At 36.2% G+C, this 26860-nt stretch overlaps 1 protein-coding gene across 7 annotated transcripts in view; it reads right to left on the reverse strand.

Moving 5' to 3' along the window:
• Positions 1-26860, reverse strand: part of CLOCK (clock circadian regulator) — a 111340-nt gene that overhangs the window by 13619 nt on the left and 70861 nt on the right. For 6 of the 7 annotated variants that reach the window (XM_027544527.1, XM_027544530.1, XM_027544532.1 and 3 more), the window contains 13 exons: positions 26089-26209; positions 22590-22703; positions 22336-22454; positions 20493-20575; positions 20177-20283; positions 17230-17377; positions 16518-16593; positions 9070-9211; positions 7279-7379; positions 6650-6739; positions 2769-2921; positions 1718-1927; positions 796-1001 (listed from right to left, as the gene is read on the reverse strand). In XM_027544527.1, the coding sequence (XP_027400328.1) occupies positions 796-1001; positions 1718-1927; positions 2769-2921; positions 6650-6739; positions 7279-7379; positions 9070-9211; positions 16518-16593; positions 17230-17377; positions 20177-20283; positions 20493-20575; positions 22336-22454; positions 22590-22703; positions 26089-26209 (1670 nt within the window). The remainder of the gene's footprint in view (positions 1-795; positions 1002-1717; positions 1928-2768; positions 2922-6649; positions 6740-7278; positions 7380-9069; positions 9212-16517; positions 16594-17229; positions 17378-20176; positions 20284-20492; positions 20576-22335; positions 22455-22589; positions 22704-26088; positions 26210-26860) is intronic. The other variant, XM_027544531.1, reaches the window with a different exon arrangement.

The following is a 26860-nucleotide window of genomic DNA, read 5'->3' on the forward strand; positions in this document are numbered from 1 at the left end:
AGCAGTCTACTTATATTACACTAAAATAAATAAAAATAAAATGCATTTAAAATGTAATTTTTAAGACTACAGAAATCCTATAGTTTTGAAAGATATCTTTCTTCCTAATATTTGAAAAGGTTATTTTATTTTAAATATCTATTTCTAGGTCAGCTATTTGGAAGACTAAAATTAGTCATAGAAAGCGATTTTTTTTCTAGAATTGCCCATAAAACTTTAATGTAGTATATGTTTAAGCACTTGAGCTCTGAAATCAGACACCCAGTTTTGAATTCAGATCCCCTTTTTCACTCCCTTCACAGCTTCAGACCCTTGACCAAATTTTTTATTCTTTCCTGGGAAATAAAGACCCTCACACTTTTTTTTAAAATAAGAATTAAATGAGATAATATACTTGGAGCATTTAGTACAGTACTTAACAAAATTCAAGAAAGGTGAGCTAAACTTACTCCATAACACATATAAACTATGGTAGCATACACCTTAACCATTGCTACTACACTGACAACACAAGAGCGGCTATATTGAAAAGATAAAAAAGTTTTATAGTGATACAGACAAAACCTATCATAAAACTTGTGTAGAATTTGGATTCTACCATATGTTAGCACATTTTTGAATATGAAATAAAATGAAAAAAAATTTGCTATTACTCTTTTATTATAAAGTACTTCAACAAGGATACATTGTTTTTATTTCAAATTCTAGAGTGAGCAATAAATTAAAATCTCATTTAAAAAATCCAAGTATTGTTTTATAATCAAACAACTGACATCTTGGAAACATGACAACTACCTGATCTGTCTGTCCTGAGTGAATGTAGTTACTGCAGCACTCTGGGAACTGTTTTGCGGCAAACTCGATGGAATCTGGACCATGCTTCCAGCCGCCGGCTGAGAAATCACCATAGTGTTGTAGAGTGGGGCTGTAAGAGTGCTCTGCGTCTGACTGGGAAGAGATGTTTGTTGACTGTGCCCACTCAGTACATTCTGTTGACTCTGCTAGAAAACAGAAGATTTTACAAATAGAAAAAAATTTATTCAGGAAGTATGCTTCTACTACTAATCATTCTAACAAGAGTTGACATGACAGAAAAAGAAGTGGCAGAACATACTACTCTGGGAGAAACTGAACCATCAAGGAATAACTTGCAATTATCTGAGAATGAATTAGTCTTCAATATCTTGCTGGAAGGTAAGCTATGATTTTTGAAAAGGAGCATGATCTTAACAAGGATGACATAAAATACACATGAAGAACTACTAAACACTCAAAGTAACTGACATTTGACATTTTTATGTATTTCATTCGAAGTCTTGAGATTTACAATTGCAGATGCATGTCAATTACTGAAATTTCCTAGAATGTTAATTAAGCCATCACTGCCCTAACAAAAGACATTCTTCACATATGGTAACATATATCCTGGTCAGAATCCTGCAACTTTCTTTTTTTTTCCCCCACACACAGAAGTAGTTTGTATATTCATTTGAAGCAAACTCAAAAATTTTCTAAATGTTGAAATACAGGAAGCATTCAACAATTTAAGAACAATTCTGCACAAAATACTTTATCACTCTCAATACTATAGTTTCTAATTATTACTATTAAAGTTTTACATATGGTATTGTTCAAAATGAAGCTTTTGTCTGTTTTAGCAACACCACGCATTTCAATCACTGAACATTCCCTAGCCCACTGTACTCAATAACGTTACCTGACTTGATGTACTTTGTAAAGTCTGCTGTTGTATCATATGCTGAGTTGTGCCAATGTGTCCAGTATTCATTCCACTTTGAATCTGGTTAGTTTGAACAACCTGGCTTTGCATATTTATAGGTGCAAGCTGCTGGATATTAGATGAATTTCCAGAAGAAAGTTGAACAGAACCAAAATTCAATCCAGGGGTTGACTGTTGTAAAAACATCTTTAAAAATAAAGATTACATTAAAATGATCTTTTTAAATTAAAAAGAATGAGAGCATTTTTAGCAAAAATATCTAAAAATTAAGTTTTAAAAGCAAGTAACGAGAAGACTAAGTCATTCTGAATCAACAATGAACAATAAGTAATTACTAAATAAAACATGATACTCATTTTCATTCTTTCAATCATCCTAACCCCTAATCATGTTTCTAATTGTCAGGAAAAGTGTTACAAATTTCAAAACCTCTACTTGCTTGACACTTTACATGTTAAGGATTATTATATATGCTACCGTTACCCTAACCCAGCTACTCAAAGGTCTGTGGATTGGAAGCTCTGCATCACTCATCATTTATAATTTATGGCATTAGGGAGAAGTGGTTTTCACTTGAAGTTTTCACCAAAGTCCTAGTTGCATCGAACAGGCATAACTTTGGCCCTGTTGGTTGACCATTGTAAGACTATAATTTGAATCATACCTACCAGTAAGTTATTCAAAAAATTACTGATGATGAATTTTAAATTCTGTACCTACATATACCTAAAAGTCTATGTAAAGTATTATGTTGATATTATGGGAATTTAAGCTTACTAATAATTAGACTGCTAAAAGATGACTCTAATCTGGAGAAACAAAAATGCTGATGGAAACACTCTTAGGAATCAATTATCTTTAGCGACTGTAAATGCAATCATAGTGAGTAGATAACCAATGAGTATTTACTGAACTAAATGGATGAAACCTATCTTTTGGATCTCACTTTTTATTAAGAAGAGTCAATTTCCTAAGAAGCCAAAATACAAATGGCATGCTTTGTTTGTAATCAAATGTAGTAACTTACCTGCAGCCCTTGACCATGGACCATTTGAAGCTGTTCTTGAATTTTTCTTAGTTCTTCTTGTTGCCGATGAATATTCGCCTCTATCATCCGAGTCCGTTGCTCCAATTGGTCTTTGAGATGCTGCATGGCTCCTAACTGAGCTGAGAACTGAAACTTAAGTATCATGGATGGAAAAAGTGTAACATATTTTACAATCACTTCTCATAATTGTAAAATCTGAAATCCAAGCAGTATATCACGAATTAAGAATGTCATGCCAGTTACTAATTTATTGCTTCTCAACACCTAATTCACCTATCCTGGCTCAGCTTTGTGGTACTAGAGCTGGGACCTATAAATGTTTCTCCTTCATCAGCAGGCACCAGCAGTCATGTCAGTATGATGTGGAGGGATACTGTAAAGGGAGAATGGGTTACCTCTCTGGTTCTAGTGCTTTTCCTTCGTGTTCTTATGCTAGTGGGTAGCATCCTACTGAGTGTCATCAGCAACCAGCAGCTAGCTTTCCACCAAGTCTCACTGGCTTGCTAGTGGGCAGCTTCCCAGCAAATTTTACTGGTATCCCAGCAAGTGGCTGCTCGCTCCCCAGCCCAAGTCTGTGGCACTTCAGTGAACCTGTGTACCATCCAGTGGATATAGCCACAGCAGCTCCAATGGGACCTGAGTCTCAGCTTGGCCTGGAGGAGCAGTTCAGGAGGGTCAAATGAGTCTTCTGAGCTGTTCCCCCTTGGCAATTCTCCCTTTCACTTACCCTTAGTGGCTGCTCTCTACACCGGTCTTTCCTGTATCCTTTTGAATTCCCTTAACTGCTCTCAGTAGTTAATCTCTGTTACCAGTTAATTTTTTTATACCATCCCTGTTCAAATTTCTCATCCAGCTTCTGACTACAGCTTGACTGATTACAAGATGACTTTGTAACACTGGCTTTTAAAGACCTAAGTTCCTACTGTGGCGCTACTACTTGATAGAACAAGTTACAGAACTTCATTCCTGATCTTTTAACAAATGAAAAAGTAGTCTGCACCTAGAGTTATTCACATAAAATTCTGTCATCCCAAGAATGTCCTCTTTGTGTAGGTCATTAGAAAGTTAATAAAAATCTGACTAACCAACCATAAAATTTTCAACAAATTGTTCTCAAATACAAATACCTAGGCTTTAAAGACTAAGCGATTATAAGTGAATGCTGCATATGCAAATAAAAGCACAGTTATTCTGCTAACAGAGTAAGGTTTTCAATCTCACTTATATCTGCTTCACTTGAGTTATAGACAGCTTCTATTTACTACTGCTTGCAACTAAGCACATTTAGTGATTCACCACTTAAGTTTAAATAGGCTCATTTACTTATTTCCAGGAATATTCACCACAGAATGCAGTATAAAAGCAGAAAGAATTTCACTTCATTGGAAATCTGTCTTAAGAATCTCCTACAATGCATGTAAAAGCAAATGACACCCCAAAAGCTTTTTTACCCTATCTTCAAAAGTTTGTTTTGAGAATATTGAACACTACTTTTCAAAGTATACAACTCTGACTTCTGAAGTTAACAATAACCAGATCAAACATCAGATTACACTAGGTATGAAAAAACATTACAAATTTAATATCCTCATGCCTTTTTTATTATTTGAAATTTTATGTTTATATCATATAAATGTATCCTAAAGTTATTTATACCTTTAGGTAAACATTATACTGTCACCACTTGAAGAATTTCTATTAAATACAAATAAGAAAATAAAAATAAACACAGAAAGCAGAATAATGGGAAATAATATCAAAGAACTAAGAGGAACACTGTTTGCCTTTATCACTGAATGAAATGAGATTTGAATACTTATTTGAGGACTCGGTGCTGATAAAAACTACTGGAACTCCAGATACTATTTAATAATATAGTGCTGCTATAAACACCTTACACAATTATGTGCTGCTAAAAGTCAAGATTATGACAATTAGATTGTTATTTAGATTATAACAGTTTACAGCAATATCAATATATTTGTACAAGTATCATAATATATAATAGCTATAATTATATATGTCTGGTGGCTCAGATGGTAAAGAATCCTCCTGCAATGCAGGAGACCTGGGTTCAATCCCTGGGTTGGGAAAATCCCCTGAAGGAGGGCATGGCAACCCACTCCAGTATTCTTGCCTGGAGAGCCACATGGACAGAGGACTCTGGTGGGCTACAGTCCATGTGGTCGCAAAGAGTCGGACATGATTGAGCAACTAAGCACAATTTAAGTAACAACCATATAAGATAAAGGTATTTTTAGATACCTAGTGTTAATATCAGAGAAGGCAATGGCAATGCACTCCAGTACTCTTGCCTGGAAAATCCCATGGACAGAGGAGCCTAGTAGGCTGCAGTCCATGGGGTCACTAGGAGTCAGACACAACTGAGCGACTTGACTTTTACTTTTCATTTTCATGCATTGGAGAAGGAAATGGCAACCCACTCCAGTGTTCTTGCCTGGAGGATCCCAGGGACAGGGGAGTCTGGTGGGCTGCTGTCTATGGGGTTGCACAGAGTCGGATATGACTGAAGCAACTTAGCACCAGCAGCAGCAATGTTAATATTATTTGAAATTAAGACAATGTAGAGATAGCTTCAACATCAAACAAAACAAAATTTCGGATTATTTCTAGCACAACTTAGTATTTTTCATTTGTCTGAGGCACTGAGTGCAGTGATAAATGAAAAGTTGCGAAGTTATAATCAAAAGTGTCACTTCTGTAATACCTCTCCTTTGTCTTGCTAGCTTTTATATTTAAGCCTCCTTGGGGACTCAGCCCAAGTAACAATTCTTCCAGAAAGTTCTCTTTCCCTTCCTCAGTCTGCAATTAAGAGTCCATCTAATGTGCTCACGTGTCAAGCTTTAGACCTTGAGCATAGACTATTTGTAGTTATCTATCATTCCTTCTAGATGTAATAAAGTTTCTTAGTATAGAAATTTGCATTGCCAGCACCTGCAATATCTGATAATATAAGGAGCTTAATAAATGGCTTATATATAAACAAATGAATATATGAATAAAATTACTCAATTCTTCCAATATCCATGGGAAGAACAAAATGAACTACATTTCATCTTTAATATTTTTCTCTGGAAAGTGAAAGTGTTAGTCACTCAGTCATGTCCAACTCTTTGTGACCCCATGGACTATAGATCTCTAGGATTCTCTGTCCATGGAATTCTCCAGGCTAGAATACTGTAATGCATAGCCACTCGTTTCACCAGGGAATCTTCCTGACCTAGAGATCGAACCCAGGTCTTCTGTACTGCAGGCAGATTCTTTACCATCTGAGCCACCACAGTATTTCTCAACAGGGATTAATCAGGATAGCTTTTTGTTGTGCAAAACTGTTATGAACCCTAAAAGACAACTAAAGTACCAGCGGCACACCAAATTCACTGACAATCAAAAAATCTCCAGGTATTCTAAACGTCCACAATTGAGATTTACTGCATCTATATTTTAAAAAATCACTAGTAGCTTGAAAGTGAAAGTCACTTAGTTGTGTCCGACTCTTTGCAACCCCATGGACTATACAGTCCATGAAATTCTCCAGGCCAGAATACTGGAGTGGGTAGCTGTTCCCTTTTCCAGGGGATCTGCCCAACCCAGGGATCAAACCCAGGTCTCCCACACTGCAGGCGGATTCTTTACTAGCTGAGCCACACGGGAAACCCAAGAATACTAGAATGGGTAGCCTATCCCTTCTCCAAAAGATCTTCCTGACCCAGTAATCAAACTGGGGTCTCCTGCATTGCAGGTGGATTCTTTACTGACTGAGCTATGAGGGAAGCCCCACTAGTAGCTTAAAGACTATTTGTAATTTAAAAATATTTAACAGAAACAAATAAAAATACCTGGGACATGCCGTGCGGAACTGGTAAATTTGCAGACTGAGACATCACAGGCTGTGTTAATGACTGACCAACAGTCTGGGAATTTATAGACTAGAAGCAAAATAAAAAATAACACTGGGTGACAATCGTTTCCATACATGAATACTCCCACCAGAAATACCACCATGGCATCTTCATAACTGAATTACAGCTTTTAGATGAGCCTCCTACATTTTTAGATGAGCACAGGCCTGTCTCTCCCTCTAAACTGGAAATGCTTAGTCCCTATTTATCTTTTTATCTTTCAAGGCATCTGTCACATTATCTTGCATGGGCTGTCAGTAAGAGTTGCCTGGACTTTATTGAAAGTGATTGGTATTTGAAATTAGATATAAAATGGCTCTAAATTATCAGCTTTCCATAATTAAAAAAAAATCTAACATTTTGTCTGAAAAATATTCAAAAGGACCTGTATGTTTGACTACTACTTCACAAAAAAATGAAGACCTTGAGTAAGTGTTGTATATCAACAACTATTTTGAATTTCACAGAAAGGGATAATGAATAAATGAATTGATGAATATTTAGATGATTCCTCCCACCCCTTTTAATAAATCTTTATTCAGCAACATACTATCTGAAGAGTTTACCTGACTACTAAATGATGACCTCCTTTGTGCCATCTTCTCATGAGCTGGTAAATGTTGTCTGGGAGGAGTGCTAGTATCTGTTGGGATCTTTGTTGGTGTAGCTAAGGTTGGTAAACAGAAACAGAATAGCATTAGTACTTGAAAAATACAATTTTCAAAGATCAATCTCAAAATGCTTTCCAGTGAATAAAAGTGGTCTGTAAAAGAGTTGTTTTTCTAAATTATTCAATAAAAGTGAAGTCTATGACAACAAGATGATTTATTTTAATTACCTCTTTTTTAAGGATAAAGAAAACATCTGAAATAGGAAAATTTCAAATATAAAATGGTTACTACCCCTACAATTCTATAACAGAAAAAAGCAATAAATTAATTAAAAAATGGCCTAAGGACTTGAATAGATATTTACTCAAACAAGACAGAGATGGCCAGCCAGTATGTGAAATAATACTCAATATTCCACTAAACATCAGGGAAATGCAAATCAAAACCACAATGAAATATCACCTCTACCTCTAAAGAATGGTTACTATCAAAAAATCACATTGTAGATCAACTAAAAAAAAAACCCTTATAAACTGTTCAAAAAAAAATCTAAAGACAAGTGTTGGTGAGAACTTGTGTGGAGGTCTGGAAACCTTGCACACTGTTGATGGGGATAGGAAATGATACAGATACTGTGGAAACAGTATGGCTGTTTTTCAAAAAAATTAAGATTAGAACTACCATATATGAACTAGAAATCCTACTTCAGAGTATTTATAAAAAAAAATTGAAGTCAGCATCTTGAAGAGATATTAGCATTCCAGTGTTCACTGCAGTATCATTCACAATAGCCAAGGTATGGAGACAATCTAAATGTCTGTTGACAGGTGAAAGGATTAATAAAATGTGATATATACATACAATGAAATACTACTATTCATCCTGAAAAAGGAAGGACATTCTACAATATGTTACATGAATGAACCTTTAGGCCATTATGCTAAATGAAATAGGCAATGACAGAAAAAACAAGTATCTCATAATGATATGAGGTTATTTAAAATAGTCAAACTCATTGAAACAAAGAGGACAATGGTAACTGCCAAGGCTGGGGCAGGGGGGGAGTGGGGAATGGGGAGTTATTAATTAGTGGGCACAGTTTCAGATAAGCACAATGAATAAACTCTGGAGATCTGCAACTTTGTGTTAAAGGATACTACATAAAAGAAATGCCAAGAAATAGTTAACACAAAGGCCTTTCACAATATTTGGAAAGGTTTAAAATCTCAATCTATGTTTAACCACTTTAATGTTCCACCCATCATGAAGATGTCGAGTAGTTCAAACAAGTCCCTTTTTCATTATATACACTTTTAGTACTCTGAGAAATAAAAGTGCTAGATTCTTTTTAAAAAATTTAAAAGGGAATTAATTTAATGACAATTATGCATGTCTTCATAAAGACAAAATACACAGAAAACACTTTCAAAAAAGCAAACTAAGAACACTTACAGGTTCTATCAATAAAAAAGGAATTACTGTAGTAGTTTTGCTTTCTTTCTGAGGGATGATTAAAAATACCAATACCAACATTACTACCTACATGTTTTTGGGTTACTTTATAAATTAATTCTTTGCTAAATGTGAGCAATGTGCCTTTTGCTCACTGAAAAAGTTACTGTATTTCAGAAATATAAACACTTATCATTTGAAAGTGGCAGCTGATGAAAAATGCTGCTAACAATAATGCAAACAATTTAGAAGCGCATCTTTAAAGGAAGTCTGCTTGCAAGCTGGGGTACTCACAGGAAGGGTCCGAGACTGCTGTGTGAGATGATTTTCTTGAACTCCGGGAGGAAGCAGAAGGAGTTGGGCTGTGATCAAACCTTTCCAACGCTTCCTTGAGACTGACTGTATTTATACGATTATCAGACCCAGAATCTTGGCTCTAAGGAGACAAGAGTAAAGTAAATGTCTTCTGTGGTTCAGTTCAGAGGTCCCAAATTAGCATATCGCTTGCTAATTTCCCCTCCCCCAAATCAGTTTTCAACCATAACAAGGCAAGTGTACCTGTGTAATAAAGAAGTGTAATAAAGAAGTAAAAATTTATTTTTTATAGCCTGAAAGTTTTGGTTTCCTTCTCTATTGAAAGAAATAACAGATGCAAAGGAATAAAGTTGGACTATTACCTTATACCATATATAAAAGTTAACTTAAAATGGATCAAAGATCTAAACATTAGAACTCAAAGTATAAAGCTTTTAGGGAAAAAAGGGGGAAAGCTTTATAACACTGCACTGGGCAATGATTTCTTGGATATGACACTAAAGCACAGGCAACAGTAGTGCATCAAAGGATACTATAAACAAAGTGCAAAGGCACCAAGGAATGGGAGAAAACATTTCTAAGTCATTTATTTGATAAAGAATTAATACCCAAAATATAGACAGAGCTCCTACCACTCAACAGCAAGAAAAAAAAAAAAACACCAAAAAATTCAATTAAAAAATGGGCAAAAGTCTTGCATAGAGATTTCTTCCAAGAAGATATATAAATGGCCAATAAACACATGAAAAGATACTTAATATCACTAATCATTCAGTTCAGTTCAGTCGCTCAGTCATGTCCGACTCTCTGCGACCCCATGAATCACAGCATGCCAGGCCTCCCTCTCCATCACCAACTCCCGGAGTTCACTCAAACTCACGTCTATCGAGTCGGTGATGCCATCCAGCCATCTCATCCTCTGTCATCCCCTTTTCTTCCTGCCCTCAATCCCTCCCAGCATCAGAGTCTTTTCCAATGAGTCAACTTATTGGAGTTTCAGCCTCAGCATCAGTCCTTCCAATGAACACCCAGGACTGGTCTCCTTTAGGATGGACTGGTTGGATCTCCTTGCAGTCCAAGGGATTCTCAAGAGTCTTCTCCAACACCACAGTTCAAAGGCATCAATTCTTCGGCACTCAGCTTTCTTCACAGTCCAACTCTCGAATCCATACATGACCACTGGAAAAACCATAGCCTTGACTAGATGGACCTTTGTTAGCAAAGTAATGTCTCTGCTTTTCAATATGCTATCTAGGTTGGTCATAACTTTCCTTCCAAGGAGTAAGCATCTTTTAATTTCATGGCTGCAGTCACCATCTGCAGTAATTTTGGAGCCCAAAAAGATAAAGTCTGACACTGTTTCCACTGTTTCCCCATCTATTTCCCATGAAGTGATGGGACACGATGCCATGATCTTCGTTTTCTGAATGTTGAGCTTTAAGCCAACTTTTTCACTCTCCTCTTTCACTTTCATCAAGAGGCTTTTGAGTTCCTCTTCACTTTCTGCCATAAGGGTGGTGTCATCTGCATATGTGAGGTGATTGATATTTCTCCCGGCAATCTTGATTCCAGCTTGTGCTTCTTCCAGTCCAGCGTTTCTCATCATGTACTCTGCATATAAGTTAAATAAGCAAGGTGACAATATACAGCCTTGATGTACTCCTTTTCCTATTTGGAACCAGTCTGTTGTTCCATGTCCAGTTCTAACTGTTGCTTCCTGACCGGCATATGGGTTTCTCAAGAGGCAGGTCAGGTGGTCTGGTATTCCCATCTCTTTCAGAATTGTCCACAGTTTATTGTGATCCACACAGTCAAAGGCTTTGGCACAGTCAATAAAGCAGAAATAGATGTTTTTCTGGTATTCTCTTGCTTTTTCCATGATCCAGCAGATGTTGGCAATTTGATGTCTGGTTCCTCTGCCTTTTGTAAAACCAGCTTGAATATCTGGAAGTTCACAGTTCACATACTGCTGAATGAAGCCTGGCTTGGAGAATTTTGAGCATCACTTAGGGAAATGCAAATCAAAACCAAGAAATACCACTTCACATCTATCAATATGGCTATTACCAAAAAAATTAGAAAATAACGAGTGTTGGTGAGGATATGAAAAAACTAGCACCCTTGTGCAGTGCCAGTGGGGGTGGTGGTGGTGGTGTTCAGCTGCTTAGTCACGTCCAACTCTTTGCGACCCTACGAACTGTAGCCCGCCAGGCTCCTCTGTCCATGGGATTCTCCAGGCAAGAATACTGGAGTGGGTTGCCATTTCCTCCTCCAGGGGATCTTCCCGAGCCAAGGACTGAACTTACATCTTCCGTGTTTTCTGCACTGGCAGATGGATTCTCTACCACTGAGCCACCTGGGAAGCCTGGTAAGAATGTATAAAACAGCAGAGCTACTATGGAAAAATGTAACAGCTCCTCAAAAAATTAAATATAGAATTACTATATGATCCAACAATTTCATTTCTGCGTATATGCTCAAAAGAATTAAAAACAGGGAGTCAAATGTGTATTTGTAAGCCATGTTCCTAGCAGCATTAACCGCAATAGTTAAAAATACAGATGCAACCCAAGTGTACATCGATGGATGAATGAATAAACAAAACGTGGTATATATACATACAATGGAATACTGTTTATCTTCAAAAGGAAACTCTGACATATAACAATATAGAAGAACCTTGAGAACATTATGCTGAGTGAAATAAGTTAATCATATACAGACAAATACTGTATGATTCCACTTACATGAGGTACCTATAGGAATCAAGTCATAGTCAGAAGTGGACTGGTGGCTGCCCAGGGTTGGAGAGGAGGGAACGGGGAGTTGCTGTTCAATGGATATGGAATTTCAGTTTGGAAAGATGAAAAAGTTTTGGTGATGGATGGTGGTAATGCTTACACAACACTGTAAATGTACTTAACACCACTGAACTTAAAATTGGTTGAGATGGTAAATTTTGTTACGTATATTTCAAATCAGAAAAAAAAAAAAAAAAAGACCAACCAACAGACACTTTAGTTTATAAAGGCGCTGTAAGTATCTGGAACTCAGCATTTGACTGCTCAAAATCATCTTCTTCACACCAACTCTGACCGTCTCCAGAATTCAATATCTATATGGATGATTCATGCAATATCCTGTCCTGGCCTCTCAGCTTTCTAGGAACTCCTTGTTGCCAATAACTTCTTCCTCTATTCTACCTGATTCAATCCCTACTCTTCATTACCAGATTACTGTAGTGCCTCTAAAAACACAAATTAAAATCCAACTTTAAACCACACTTCCCTGTCTGAGCTTTCCAGTTCACTTGTTCCTTTGGAGACAATTACAGTCAACTTAAAATGATCACCAATCTAAAATGATACATAACACTAAGCCAGAAACATTACATTTTCTAGAGGGCTCACTTTCCTACTCTCCACAGTTATTCCATACTTTCCAAAAGTTCTTAAACCTCTTTCTCCCTCTCTCTCCACAGAGACCTCTGTCTTATATAGATGAAAATACTTGCCACCACCATTTATGTAACTCTACCTATTAACATGCTGTGCTGTGCTTAGTCACTCAGTCATGTCCAACTCTGTGACCCCATGGACTGTAGCCTCCCAATCTCCTCTGTCCACTGGATTTCCCAGGCAAGAATATTGGAGTAGGTAGCCATTTCCTTCTCCAGGGGATCCTCCCAACCCAGGAATCGAACTGGGGTCTCCTGCATTGCAGGCGTAGTCTTTACCAGCTGAGCTACAAGGGAAGCCCACCTATTAATATACCAAGTATATAAATATACCCACCTGCTGTTTGCTCATTATAGTGGAGCAAAGTGCCGTCAAAGAACCTCCATATGCAACAGTGAATTAAGCAACAATACTCTGTTTCCTATTTCAGGGAAGCTACATAGAAGGCAATGTGTGTGTATACACCGATATAAATAAATATGATTTCAAAATTACTACTATCACAAAAGGAAAAAATGGGTTATGTGACACAATGCCCGCTGTCCTGCACTGTAATTGCTCTTTACATCCTGTTTTGTCTCCATCTCCCACCCTCTCCCAGCTCCTAAAACCCTTCTGCCTGCCTTCAGTTTCCCTAAGCAGCAAAAGCTGTATTCTCAACCTCACTGATGAACATTCCTTCATTGGCGTCCTCTGACTAAAACCCAGGACCCCCCACCCTCCACCCCCAAAGGATACCAGTTTCCTTGTAGGTCTCCCAGGCAGTGGGAGTTTCCTTTCTCTCAACCTTCAGACCTCTGCTCCGGAGGTAGAACAGAAGTCCTCCTACTGCTCTGGCCTGAACATCCTCCCTTCCACCTTTCCCAAAACTCACAGCTATGAACGCTACATTATCTATCTCTCCTTGCTGTAGTCATTTACTCACCTTGTGCTTACTCCTCACTAAGTAGCTGAATTAAAGTTTCTCTACTCCTGGCTCAGTACTGTCCTTACTGATTTTTTTTTTAAATTGGAGAAGGCAATGGCACCCCACTCCAGGACTCTTGCCTGGAAAATCCCATGGACGGAGGAGCCTGGTAGGCTGCAGTCCATGGGGTCCCTAAGAGTTGGACACGACTGAGCAACTTCACTTTCACTTATCACTTTCATGCATTGAAAAAGGAAATGGCAACCCACTCCAGTGTTCTTGCCTGGAGAATCCCAGGGATGGGGGAGCCTGGTGGGCTGCTGTCTATGGAGTCACAGAGTCGGACATGACTGAAGCGACTTAGCAGCAGTAGCAGCAGCATAGATGATTTACAACATTGCGTTACTTTCTGATGTACAACAAAGTGATTTTTGTATATATTATCTATTCTTTTTTGAATTCTTTTCCCATAGGTTATTACAGAGTATTGGGTAGAGTTTTCTGTGCTATACATTAGGTCCCTGTTGATTATCTGTTTTATATATAATACTGTGCATATATGTTAATCTCAACCCCCTAATTTTTCCCTCCCACCCACCTTTCCCCTTCAGTAGTCTGAACAGAACCACAAGTCTGTTCTCTAAGTCTGTGAGACTATTTCTGTTTTGTAAATGAGTTGATCTATATCATTTTCTAGATTTCATGTATAAACAATATATGATACTTTCTCTGACTGATTTCACTTAGTATGATAATCTCTAGGTCCATACATGTTGCTGCCTTCTTTTTTATGGCTAATATCCCACTGTATATATGTACCACAACCTCTTTATCCATTCATCTATTGATGGACACTTAGGGTGCTACCATATCCTGAATACTGTAAACAGTGTTGCAACTGAACACTGGGGTGCATGTATCCTTTCAAATTATGGTTTCTGCAGATATATGCCCAGGAGGGGGACTGCTGGATCATATGGGAACTCTATTGTTTGTTGAGGAACCTCCCATACTGTTCTCCATAGTGGTTGTGCCTATTTACATTCCCACTAAAAGTGTAGGACGGCTTCATCTTCTCCACATCTTCTTCAGCTGTTATTGATGGTCACTTTTTGATAATGGTCATTCTGTCCAGTGTGAGGTGATACCCTCATTGTAGTTTTTATTTGCAATTCTCTAATGATGAGTGATGCTGAGCAATCTTCTCATGTGCCTACTGGCCATCTGTATGTCTTCTTTAGAGAAATGTCTATTCAGATCTTCTGCCCATCTTTTGGTTAAGTCATTTGTTTTTGATAATGAGCTTCATGAGCTACCTGCATATTTTGGAGATTAATCCCTTGTCAGCTGCTTCGTTTGCCAGTATTTTCTCCCATTCTGTGGGTTGTCTTTTCATTCTGTTTATGGTTTCCTTTGCTGTACAAAAGCTTTTAAGTTTAATTAGGTCCCATTTATTTTTGTTTCAATTCCAAAAGACTGTAACAACTTTGTATGGGGACTAGACACACATTCATTTTGTAATGTATTTAAATGCTGAATCACTATGTTGCACACCTAAAACTAATAAATTTTGCATCTTCTATATTTCAATTTAAAAGTTGCCTTCCATGGCTCAAGATGCTGAGAATACAGGAGCAAATAACAAAGACAAGTTTTCTGCTCTCATGGGTCCCACATGAAAGAATTTTTCCAAAAAGACTATGACTGCTTAGAGGTAAAAGATCCACTATGTTTTAATGAAAGATATTTTCTGAGGAAAGCACTTACAATTTTTCTTATGCTATGGCATATTTTACAACTGAAAGTTTACACCTCTTAACCCCCTTCACCTATTTTGCCCCATCTTACACCCCAACGCCTCACTCGGGCAATCAGCAGTTTGTTCTCTATGAGTCTGGTTTGCGTGTTCATTTGTTTTGTTTTTTAAATTCTACACGTAAGTGAGATAATTTGTCTTTCTTTGACTTATTTCCCTTAGCATCATGCCCCCAAGATCCATCCATACTGTTACAAATAGCAATATTTCATTTTTTAATGATTGAATAGTATTCTACTCTATGTATGTCCCACATCTTTACTTGTTTCTGTATCTTAGTTATTGTAAATAATCCTGCAATGAACATAAGGATATATAAATCTTTACAATTGTTTTTGTTTTCTTCAGGTAAATACTAAGAAGTGAAGCTGTTATATCATATTATTTTTAATTTCTTGAGGAATTTCCATACTATTTTCTGTAGTGACTGCACCAACTTACAATCCCACCAACAGTTCATGAGGGTTCCCTTTTCTCCATATCCTTGCCAATACTTGCTATTTATTGCCTTTCTGATAACTGCCATTATTACAGGTATGAAGTGATATCCTGTTGTGGTGTTCATATGCATTTCAACCACTAAGTGAGCTTGGAAAGAGATTCTGCTTTGACTGGACCTGGAAATGACTGTGGCTCCACTGACACTTTGATTCCAGGCTTGTGAGGGACCCTGGACTGAAACCTTGATTACAGACCCATGACCAATTCTGAAGCAGAGTGCCCAACTAAACTGTGTCTGGATTCTTGACTCACAGAAACTACTGAGATAATATATGTATGTTATTTTATATCATTAAGGTTTGTAACATAGCAATAGGTAGCTAATATTTCTACCTGATATAATGAAAAGAGAAACCAGTGTTCAAAATCTGACTATAACTTTCCAGTCATGAGTCTTTAAGCTCAGTTTTAATATTTTCAAAGTGGGGATATATCCAGATAAGGATGTCTGAGAAATAAATTATATTTCATATTTCATATAAAAACCACAGCCTAGCAGATTGTAATAAATGTTAGTTTAATTCTAAGATCATATATGTCTCTACAATGATCTCTAAATAGCAGGCCCTTCAAATCTTTTTTAAAAACACATGAGGTTTTAAAATATTAAATTTAATATAAAAATAAATACTATAGTTATAATTACAAGTAGATTAAATATTTGAAAAACAATTTTTCTGTAAATTATTGAGTCTTGTTATTCATTGAGAAGAAATAATTTTTTAAAAACCTATAAGATACATACTTTGTCAGCAGCTGTCTCTGGAAGAGACTCTTCAATGCCAAGTTCTCGTCGTCTTTCAGCCCTAACTTCTGCATAACTACAAGTGGAAAAAAAACAGAATTTCAGTGTTTGATCATTCATTTAAAACACTGCAGAGGTGCAACAATTCAATATTCATTATGTATCTCATTTGTTCATCACAAATTCCAGACAATTTTCTATGCACCAAAAAAACCCTAAAACGTATACGTATATAGCACTATATATATATATATATACACACACACACAGAGTGTATCTTAATTCAAATTTCACTTTTTTACATATCTAAAAAATTTAATGTACTACTATAAATGATCTGTAACCACACAGGACCTAAATCAAGAGGAATTAAATAAAGGAACAGTATACTTTATCTACTCTAGCTCTCCTTTTACATGACTGACTGTGGTATATACAAAAGACAGTTACAACATCTGCTCTAAACCATAAAACTTATGTCAGAAATTATGTTATCTTTATTTCTATATAACGCCTATAAGTACATTTAATAATAAACTGAAAATATGAATATTTTCAATAATATTGAAAATACTGAATATTGAAAAAAATACTGAAAAATAAAATGGAGAAAAAAATCACTCTGTACTTCTGAATAAGTCATACATAAAACTACATTCCAAAATCAATATGAATGTTTCCATATTCAGAAATTCTGTAAAAGAATTATTACCTTACTACGGTGTGAGTACAAACAATAAACTCTGGCCTTGAATTCCACTGATGGTAAGTGATATAATAATGAGTTTGAAGCCAAATCCACTGCTGTCCTTTGGTCAGGAACCTATAGTAACAAGATTTGCCTTTTCCATATTGCATTACTAAGAAGAAAAAAAATATTTTTTGATTTGTATTACTAGATTTTTACCCAAAGGTACCATTCACATTTATATCTATCTATCTATCTATCTATAAAATTCTTCTGGCTTTTCAATAACATATAGTATATCAAATCTTCCATAGCCTTCCATAATCTCCCAACTTAAGAGCCTGTTATTGCTGAGCGTAGGTATTTTTCATACACAATAAATGTCCAAATACTTGAGAATAAATTATTCACATACTGACTCTCTCCTGCTAAGATATATTAAGGATAACAGCAATAAGTAATTACACCTGAGCTCTACTCCCCATACCCTACCCCTCACCCTCTGCATATACAGCATCTTTTATTTTTTGGCTGCACTGGATCTTCGTTGCTACATTCAAGCTTTCTCTAGTTTCAGGAGAGCTGAGGCTATGCTCCAGTTGTGGTGTGTGGGCTCCTCACTGAAATGGCTTCTCTTATTGCAGAGCACGGCTCCAGTGCGTGGGCTTCAACAGCTGTGGTACACAGGCTTAGTTTCCCTGCAGCATGCGGGATCTTCCCAGACCAGGGACTTGAACCCGTGTCCTCTGCAGTGGCAAGTGGATTTTTAACCACTGGACCACCAGGAAGTCCAAGTATAGCATTTTAGAGGCATTTACTTCTAAACCTTAACTTACGAAAATCAGAAAAACTTAATTATTTCAAGTAGCTGATTTCCCAAAACAGTATTTCAAGCAGTATTTCCCAAAACATTCTTTATAGATTGTAAATTCAAAAGTCTTTTAGCAGATATTAAGCAAAAAATGGGTTCTGTGTTAAATTAACTTGGGAAAATTTGTTCTTCTCAAAGCCTTGAGTATGCTAATCTGTCAAGATTCTGGTGGTGGGGAGATGGGGACTGATTATGAACTCTTACCTAATTTTCTTTGACCATAAAATTCGTTTTTAATAGACTGGTATTCAGTGGATAAAACCTTAAGACAGGCTGGACCGGAATCATGTTCGCTCTCTCTCCTCCAACCCGTCACTATTCATGAGGAAATCAAAGTCTACATACTTGAAATTGGTTGTCAAAAATTATCCAGCTAGTTAATAGAGGTGTCAGATTTTTTAATACATCACAGAGGCTAGTGCCCATATCACTCAAAGTGAAAAATATTTCTTTTGTGATATTATATAACATGCTTTATTTTCATAGAGGTTTATAAACCAGCCTAAGACATGAAGGTACATTAAATATCTAATTAAGCTTTAGAGGATACTCAAAATGGAAAGATTTGGGAAGGAGGATCAGAGAGGCAAATGAAACCTATTAAAACAAACTTCTAAACAAAGAATGAACAAACAGCATGTGGTAAAGGAGTAGGTCCAGACTCTAATCCTATCTCTGCCACCAATGTTTTTTGTTTTTTTAATTGGAGGCTAATTACTTTACAATATTGTGGTGGTTTCTGCCATACATCGGAATGAATCAGCCACAGGTGTATGTGTATCCCCCATCCTGAATCCCCTCCCACCTCCCTCCCCATCCCATCCCTCTGGGTTGTACCAGTGCACCAGTTTTGAATGCCCTATTTCATGCATTGAACTTGTACTGGTCATCTATTTCACATATGGTAATATACATGTTTCAATGCTATTCTCTCAAATCATCCCACCCTCACCTTCTCTCACAGAAAAGTCTGTTCTTTACATCTATGTCTCTTTTGCTGTCTTACATATAGGATCATCATTACCATTTTTCTAAATTCCATATATATGTGTTAATATACTGTATTGGTGTTTTTCTTTCTGACTTCACTCTGTATAATAGGTTCCAGTTTCATCCACCTCATTAGAACTGACTCAAATGCATTCTTTTCAATAGCTGAGTAGTATTCCATTGTGTATAAGTACCACAACTTTCTTATCCATTTGTCTGCTGATGGACATCTAGGTTGCTTCCATGTCCTGGCTATTGTAAACAGTGCTGCAATGAATACTGGGGTACATGTGTCTCTTTCAATTCTGGTTTCCTCAGTGTGTATGCCCAGCAGTGGGATTGCTGGGTCGTACAACAGTTCTATTTCCATTTTTTTAAGCAATCTCCACGCTGTTCTCCATAGTGGCTGTACTAGTTTGCATTGCCACCAACAGTGTAAGAGGATTCCCCTTTCTCCACACCCTCTCCAGCATTTGTTTGTAGACTTTTTGATGTCTGCCACCAATGTTATGGGACTGTAAGTAAATTAGTTAGCCTTTTTCTGTCTCAGTTTACTTGTAGAGATAATAACAGACCTACTTTCTATTATACAACTGTGACTATGAATAATGAAAATAATACATGTAAGTTGTTCAGAACAGGGCAAAATGAGATGATAATGTTCCTTCTGTTAATATAACAATGGAAGGTAACATTATGAAGCACTCACTGAGTTTTCTATAAGAGATTCTTTAAATGTGGCATTACCTCCTGTGCAGACTCACATGCCTAGAAATAAAAATTCATGAAATAGTGTTCTAATATTATAATTTTCAAAGCAATCTACTTCTTACTCTAAATATAGAACTTCTATATTTCAAAACAAGGTTTATTAGATGCCATATTATAAACCTGTACTTAACTACTATAGATTGAAATATATAAAATGGGAGGAAGTTTAATTTAGACTTGATCTAGGATTCCTATTAGAAGTAGTTATGCATACAAAAGAAATTTTTCCAATACATTTCAAAAATACAAAAATGGTCTGTTTTACCACCTTCTATTAATATGATAGTTATTTACAGATTAAAAAAAGTATTACCACCCGAAGTATTAAAATCTACTTACAGTGCTCATGACATTTTGCCAAATTTTCTAGGTCATCCACATGATAGTAATCATAGCCTGATGTTCCCAGAACTTCAAATGGCAAATATCCTATTATGGGTGGTGCCCTGAATTACATATAAAACAATCAATATTATGACTTTTTCCATTAATAAAAAGTACTCAACTACAAACCAATTTTGGGAGGAAACTTTATTTCTTAAATAATGGATAATGAGTTTGAGCATCCTGTCTAGAAAAAGTTTGTCTTTTAAATCCAATAATTTCAAGAATTATAATGATTAATCTTTTTATAGAATTTAAAAATGGGAGTTACCTGTGATCTAGAAATAGAAACTTCCACTCTAAACTATGTCTAGATGTAAACTCTTCATTGGGTTCTTCAACAGTGCACATTTCCTACAAATAAATAATTAAATTGAGAAATACTTTTCTGTGTACTCAGCAAATTATTAAATATTGCATCTGTATAAGTCATTTTTAGCTAACTTTTCCTTAAACATTTCTTTAAAAAAACATTTTTATTTTCTAGTACTAAGGAATGTGGCAATAAACACATGCAGGATTCTGGGGGAGTACTTCTCACTCCACACATTTCTCTATTCACTCACATGCCTATAAAGTCTCATTCTAATCTCTCTCCTGAATTATAGTTCTATATTTCTGTCTGGATGTTTCCACATACCACAAACTCAACATGTCCTAAAATGAACCAACTATTTTAATCCTCATATCCAGTTACATAATGTTCCATCTCATTAATGGAGGCATACCTGTACTGTGCCATTAAGTCTAAAATCTAATAGTCACAATACATTCATTTTCACCTTTCACCATCTAAATGGCCACTGCTAAATCCTTTCAGTTTCACCTTCTAAGTTGTTTTTTTTTTTTTTTTAATCTATTCAATCCCATCCATCTTCAGGGTCTTAGTTTAGACTCTAGTTGCCACCACTGGCTCACATTATTGCAAAATATTCCAAACAAGTTTCCCTGTCCTTCAACCCATCTTCTATTCTGGACACAATGACCTTATAAATACTCAAACATGATTGTATAATTTCCCTAACAGAAAAATCTTAATGGCTGCTCATTCCATTAGGACAAAATCTAAACAAGGAGAAACAAACAACAAAGAAAAAAACATGCATCACTGCCAGCGTCTGCTTACTTTTCTAACCTCATCTCTCAACATCCCTACCCTCCCTCCATTCACAGTAACCCTAGGCTTTAGTCGTATGCAACAATGTATTCCAACCTGCCCCTGTTCTTGAATGACCTTCTGCAGCACAATGTAGTGATTAAGAGTTTGGGTTTAGGAAAAAAAGGAATTAGAATCAATCTCAGTTCTACTACTTAATAGCTGTGACTCTGGGTAAGTAACTTAACTTCCCTAAGCCACAGTTTCCTTACATATAAAATGGTGATCGTATCACCATTTGTAAGTATTAGGTGAGATAATGCACGTAAACAGCATGTGGTAAGCATCCAAAAAGCATGTTACCACCACCATTACTTCCTACGATCAAAACGAGTAGAGTCAGAGTGGTTTAAGATCCTCTAACTGCTAATTCAGTACTTTGTCCTATGGTATTTCCCTAAATTTAAAATCTTAGCCTGGCTTATTTTCAGCCACTTTGTGGTTACTGAAGTCTTTCATTTTCTGACTTTACTACTAATCATCTACTTCCTGGACCCAGGATATAAAAATAAAATTATTTAATTGACTTTTAAAATTGAAAAGGTAAATTAAATGTAATAAGGTCACCTGTGTATTTCAAAAGAAAATTTCAAAAGCAATCTTTGGCTGTTCCCCTTTAATGTATTTGTGAACTATACAACAAAAGCACCTCAAAATTTTGCACAAAAGCAGGACAATGGTGATATATAACCACTGGTTAACAGCCAAAAATTTCACAAACCCAAATGAAATTTTTGGCCAACCCAACACAAGGTATATTATCAAAAAATTAGTTCTATAATTTGATGAGTGCTTTGATAACTCACTATTTGCTTCAAAAATATTATGATCATACATGTTTAATGACTCATGGCCATTACTACTTTAATGTTTACAGGAAGTATCTGGGAACAATTAAAAAAACAACAGATAGGACCCATAATATGAAGTGAAACCCTTCTGGGAAACAGAAACATACCTTAATGAACTGAGGTGTAGCTAATCTGACAGTAGCTACAAAACAAACTCTATCTTCATAAGAAGGCCTGTGAGTGCGTTGTATTGTTCCTTCAAAACCATTGTGTGCTGAAGTGGATACTAAAGCAATAAGGAAATGAATACTCCAGTTACTCCAGTAAAAATCTAGTTTTTACTAATACTTGAACATTTGTCTTTAAGAGCTTAAAATAACAACAAGTGAAAAAATATTGTAAGAGAAGCATTTTAACTTACCACTGTTTAAAGATTTGAAATTTCCTATAAATTTCACATATTCATAAGTAGATGGTTCCTTTGGGTCTATTGTTCCTCGAAGCATATGACAACAAAATTCTAACTGATTTTTTGCTGAAATAAGAGAAAAAATATAACGTATTTTGTGATTTATCATAAATAAGCCACACAAAGTAAGATTCTAATAGTTTTGTAAGTTTACAATTACTATTTTCTCATACAGAAGTCCTCAATGACATTGTGTTCAGTCCATAAAAGCAGAGTCTCTTCAGGAGATGATCTCACGTTGTCCTTAATAAAGAAGACAGATCTTCTGATACAAGTAACTCCATGTTCCCTCCATTTTTATTTGTCCTTCCTTGTCATTCATCACTCTAATCTCAAAGAAAGGTCTTGCTTCCTAGTCCAATTTTTTTTATCTCTACTTTAAACAGTCTTTCCCATCTTCCTTCTCTAGGACCACCAGAACCATTCATTCCTTTAGCATTCACATATGTCTTCTTTGGGTCCTTACCTTCTACTTTTAAATTTACTCAGGTCTTTTTTCATGCTATTGTTTTTAGTAACACAGATCTCCTTCCTTCTCATTATGTGCTCTAGTTTCCGTATGTTCACCCTCCTTAACTTCATGTATTATGGCTTTTGCCCTCACACTTCCACAGAAAGTGCTCTTCATTGTTTCTACCTCTTCATAAAACTCACATGTTTTCATTCCCATAGCATGAAACTTACCTTCCTACCTTATTGACTATTTCTCTCCCTTCTATTAATCAGTCAACTATAGACATTCACAGAAGTTCTTTTGATTGTAATCTATTATGCTTTACAAACTTACCAGCACTGACAAACTTATTTACTCCTAAATCTCTCTCACCAATTTTAACATTTTATGTAAGACCAAGTCTCATATCACTATTTTTCAGGACATTTGTACCTGACTGTTCCATCAGTAACTTAAATTCAAAATACTTGAAAGTGAATTTTTCCTTCTATCTTCCTAAGGCGGCTGTCATTCCCCTCTGTCCTATCTCCTTAGTTAGAAATCATATCAATTTGTTCTCTTTGTATCACCAGCTCAAAAACTAAATCTGTAACCAGGATCTGCTCTTTATTACACCAAGAACGCTCTGGTGAGTCATTTTTTCCACATGAGCAGCCAGTACCACCATTCTGGTATCGATGTTAAGTGACCTTGCATCTAGGTAACTGCAAAAATGTATTCTCTATGCCTCCACACTCTTGCCACTCAAACTCACCCTTGCCTACTACTCTTAGATTGTATTACTTTCCTCATTATTATTTCAGTACTCAAGGACTAATAACACCTCTCCACTTACAGTATCCAACTCATACTCTTCTGTTATTATTATCAATGGGTTTATCGTTAAACTCAGCAAGTTCAAACTCTTACCTTCTTCCTAAAACCTTCCCCACTGATGATCTCTAGCTGGTTTGACACCAGTGGCTAACACCAAGTCCTACCTAGTTCACCTCAACACTCACAGGCACGCTTTCTTCTCCATCCTTACTTCTACTGCTGTCCTTTTTAACTCAAGTCTAGTCATTTTCCCAAAATTTTCCACCTGAGAGATTTTCTTTTTGAACCACAAAACCACCCAAATCCCCTTTTTGCTGGCTTCTCAACGAAGTAAAAAATAAAAACCAAACTGTTAAGGATGAAATATCAGGCTTTATTTCCTTCTCTAGACACAAACACATCACTTGTACTACCTTACCTTCATGATGATACAAATGACCTATTTGGAGAATCCTGAATTTTCCTAGCAATTCCCCTCTGTTTTAAATCATGTTCATTCCTTTGGCATGAAACATCCTTTTCATCTGTGGAAATAACTTTATTTTGTATATCAGTCCATTGGGTCGCAAAGAGTGGGATGCAACTAAACTGAACTGACTTCAAATACTGTTGTTTACAGGCGTATAACTGGCCTCTGCATCACTATATCCAACCCAAATCTTTCTCCTAGATGAAAGACTAGAGTAGTCGCTTAGTCATGTCATAGAAGAATTTGGTTTTTTAACAAGTATAAATAAGCTTCAAATGTATTCTCCTGGTCTCTTAACTACTCTCAACTTCTTCTGAAAGGCTATTTATTCTTATCAAAAACATACATTCACACATACTTACATGTGTGTATATGTGTATCTCAACTGTTGAACAGTTAATGTTCTACATAATCAAAGATTCAAAATATGAAGAAACTTTAAAATGATTAATGTTAGTTTCCCTTGTAGCTCAGATGGTAAAGAATCTGCCTGCAATGCAGGAGACCTGGGTTCAATCCCTGGGTCAGGAAGATCCCCTGGAGAAGGAAATGGCAACCCACTCTGGCATTTTTGCCTGGAGAATCCCACGGACAGAGGAGCCTGGTGGGCTATGGTTCATGGGGTTGCTAGAGTTGGACATGACTTAGCAACTAAACCATCACCACTATAAGAAAAGTCAAAATTTAAAAGCCATGAAAAAAGTAGTTAAAGAAGACATCTAATAGCTAATGGCCAAATGTAGAGCTGTCATGATTTCAGACTTTACACAGGATAATTTATTCAAGAAAACGAGGGGTGGGAGGGAAGTTCCAGAGGGAGGGGATATATGTATACTTACGGCTGATTCACATTGCTGTGTGGCAGAAACCAACACAACATTGTAAAACAATTATCTTCCAGTTTAAAATGAAAAAAAAAAAAAAGAAAGAAAAGAAAACAAGGTATTCATTGACCAGATATTCTGGTCAATGAATCTAGAAGAAAAGTCAGATTACACGACAACATTTTATACTTATTAAAGGCAGGACTACACTTCCCTATTCTTGGCATTTCTATTACATAGCACAAGTGTCTGTTACACTGCTGCTTTGTTGTTTACTCGCCAAGTCATGTCCGACTCTTTTGCGACCCCATGGACTGTACCACGCTAGGCTCCTATGTCCATGGGATTTCCCAGGCAAGAACACTGGAGTGGTTTGGAGTGGGTTGTCATTTCCTTCTCCATGGGGTCTTCCCAACCCAGAAATCAAACCTGCATCTCTGCATTAGACATATCCAATAAATTATTGTTTAATTCTGCTTAATAGAGCACAAAATTTCTTTAAGTAATTTTATAAAAAACATGTTTTGTCTCATAGTTTCAGTGTTCAATTGGTTAGTGATGGTGAAAATAAAAACCCTTTATTTTCTCTTACTACAGTAAGATTTTATATAAACATTAATAAGAATATATTGCTGAGTTCCATTTTTCTGTAAAATAGTTTTATGGCATATTATAACAGATGAGATTTCACTGTATTCTGGAACAGAGTTCAGACTTTTAACATGGTCATAATTCCATTATATTTTAATATTTAAAAAGGATCTAACAGGGGATTTGGGATGATGCTATGTATTAATTTGGTTAAACATATCTCTGTCAAGAAATTACAAAAGTAAAGGATAATGCAACCAAATCCGTTTAACTTTTCGCTTAAGAGGTACTACTTACATTTTAAATATTCAGGGGTTAATGAATCACTTTCCAGCAGATGGGTAGAGAGTATTTTATAAACTTCTGAATGTTCCCCCTCTGGGATAAAATTAAATATACTTTGATCCACAAGATCTGACTAAAAAAGAAATTTTTAAAAATTAAATAATTACAGTGATTCAAGAGAAATTTATTTTAAAAATATATAATCACTCTTAAACACCAGACGAGCATATGGTTGACATCTCATTATCTGTAAACAGTGACAAATATCAAGTTTCAGAGTACAACTCAAAAGACAAGATTAAGAAGGTGAAAAAAGTTTCCATAATCTCACTGTCTCTGATACGAGCATCATCAGATTCATGATCAATATGACCTTTGAAAGTTTTGTAACTTGTAAGTTTCACCACATGTGAACATGTAAAATATAACAGGACTAAGAAAGCTTATTAGAAGAATCTCTGGCTACCAGATATAGCCTTACTATACACACCAATCTCTGGTGAGCGGGGTATACGCTACAAATAAAGGACCACAGGACGGCCCACAGGCTACATGAAGAGAAGACTTGACTTTGACGTCAGTTCAATCGCCCAATGTGTCCTTTCTTTATTTTATCTTTTCCAGTCATCTAACCTGTATCCCACTGTCAAAAAGTCATGCTTTAAGATAAACAACCTCTTTCTAAATTCCATATATATGCGTTAGTATACTGTATTGGTGTTTTTCCTTCTGGCTTACTTCACTCTGTATAATAGGCTCCAGTTTCATCCACCTCATTAGAACT

The sequence above is a fragment of the Bos indicus x Bos taurus genome, chromosome 6, assembly GCF_003369695.1.
Source record: "Bos indicus x Bos taurus breed Angus x Brahman F1 hybrid chromosome 6, Bos_hybrid_MaternalHap_v2.0, whole genome shotgun sequence".
Taxonomy (NCBI): Eukaryota; Metazoa; Chordata; class Mammalia; order Artiodactyla; family Bovidae; genus Bos; species Bos indicus x Bos taurus.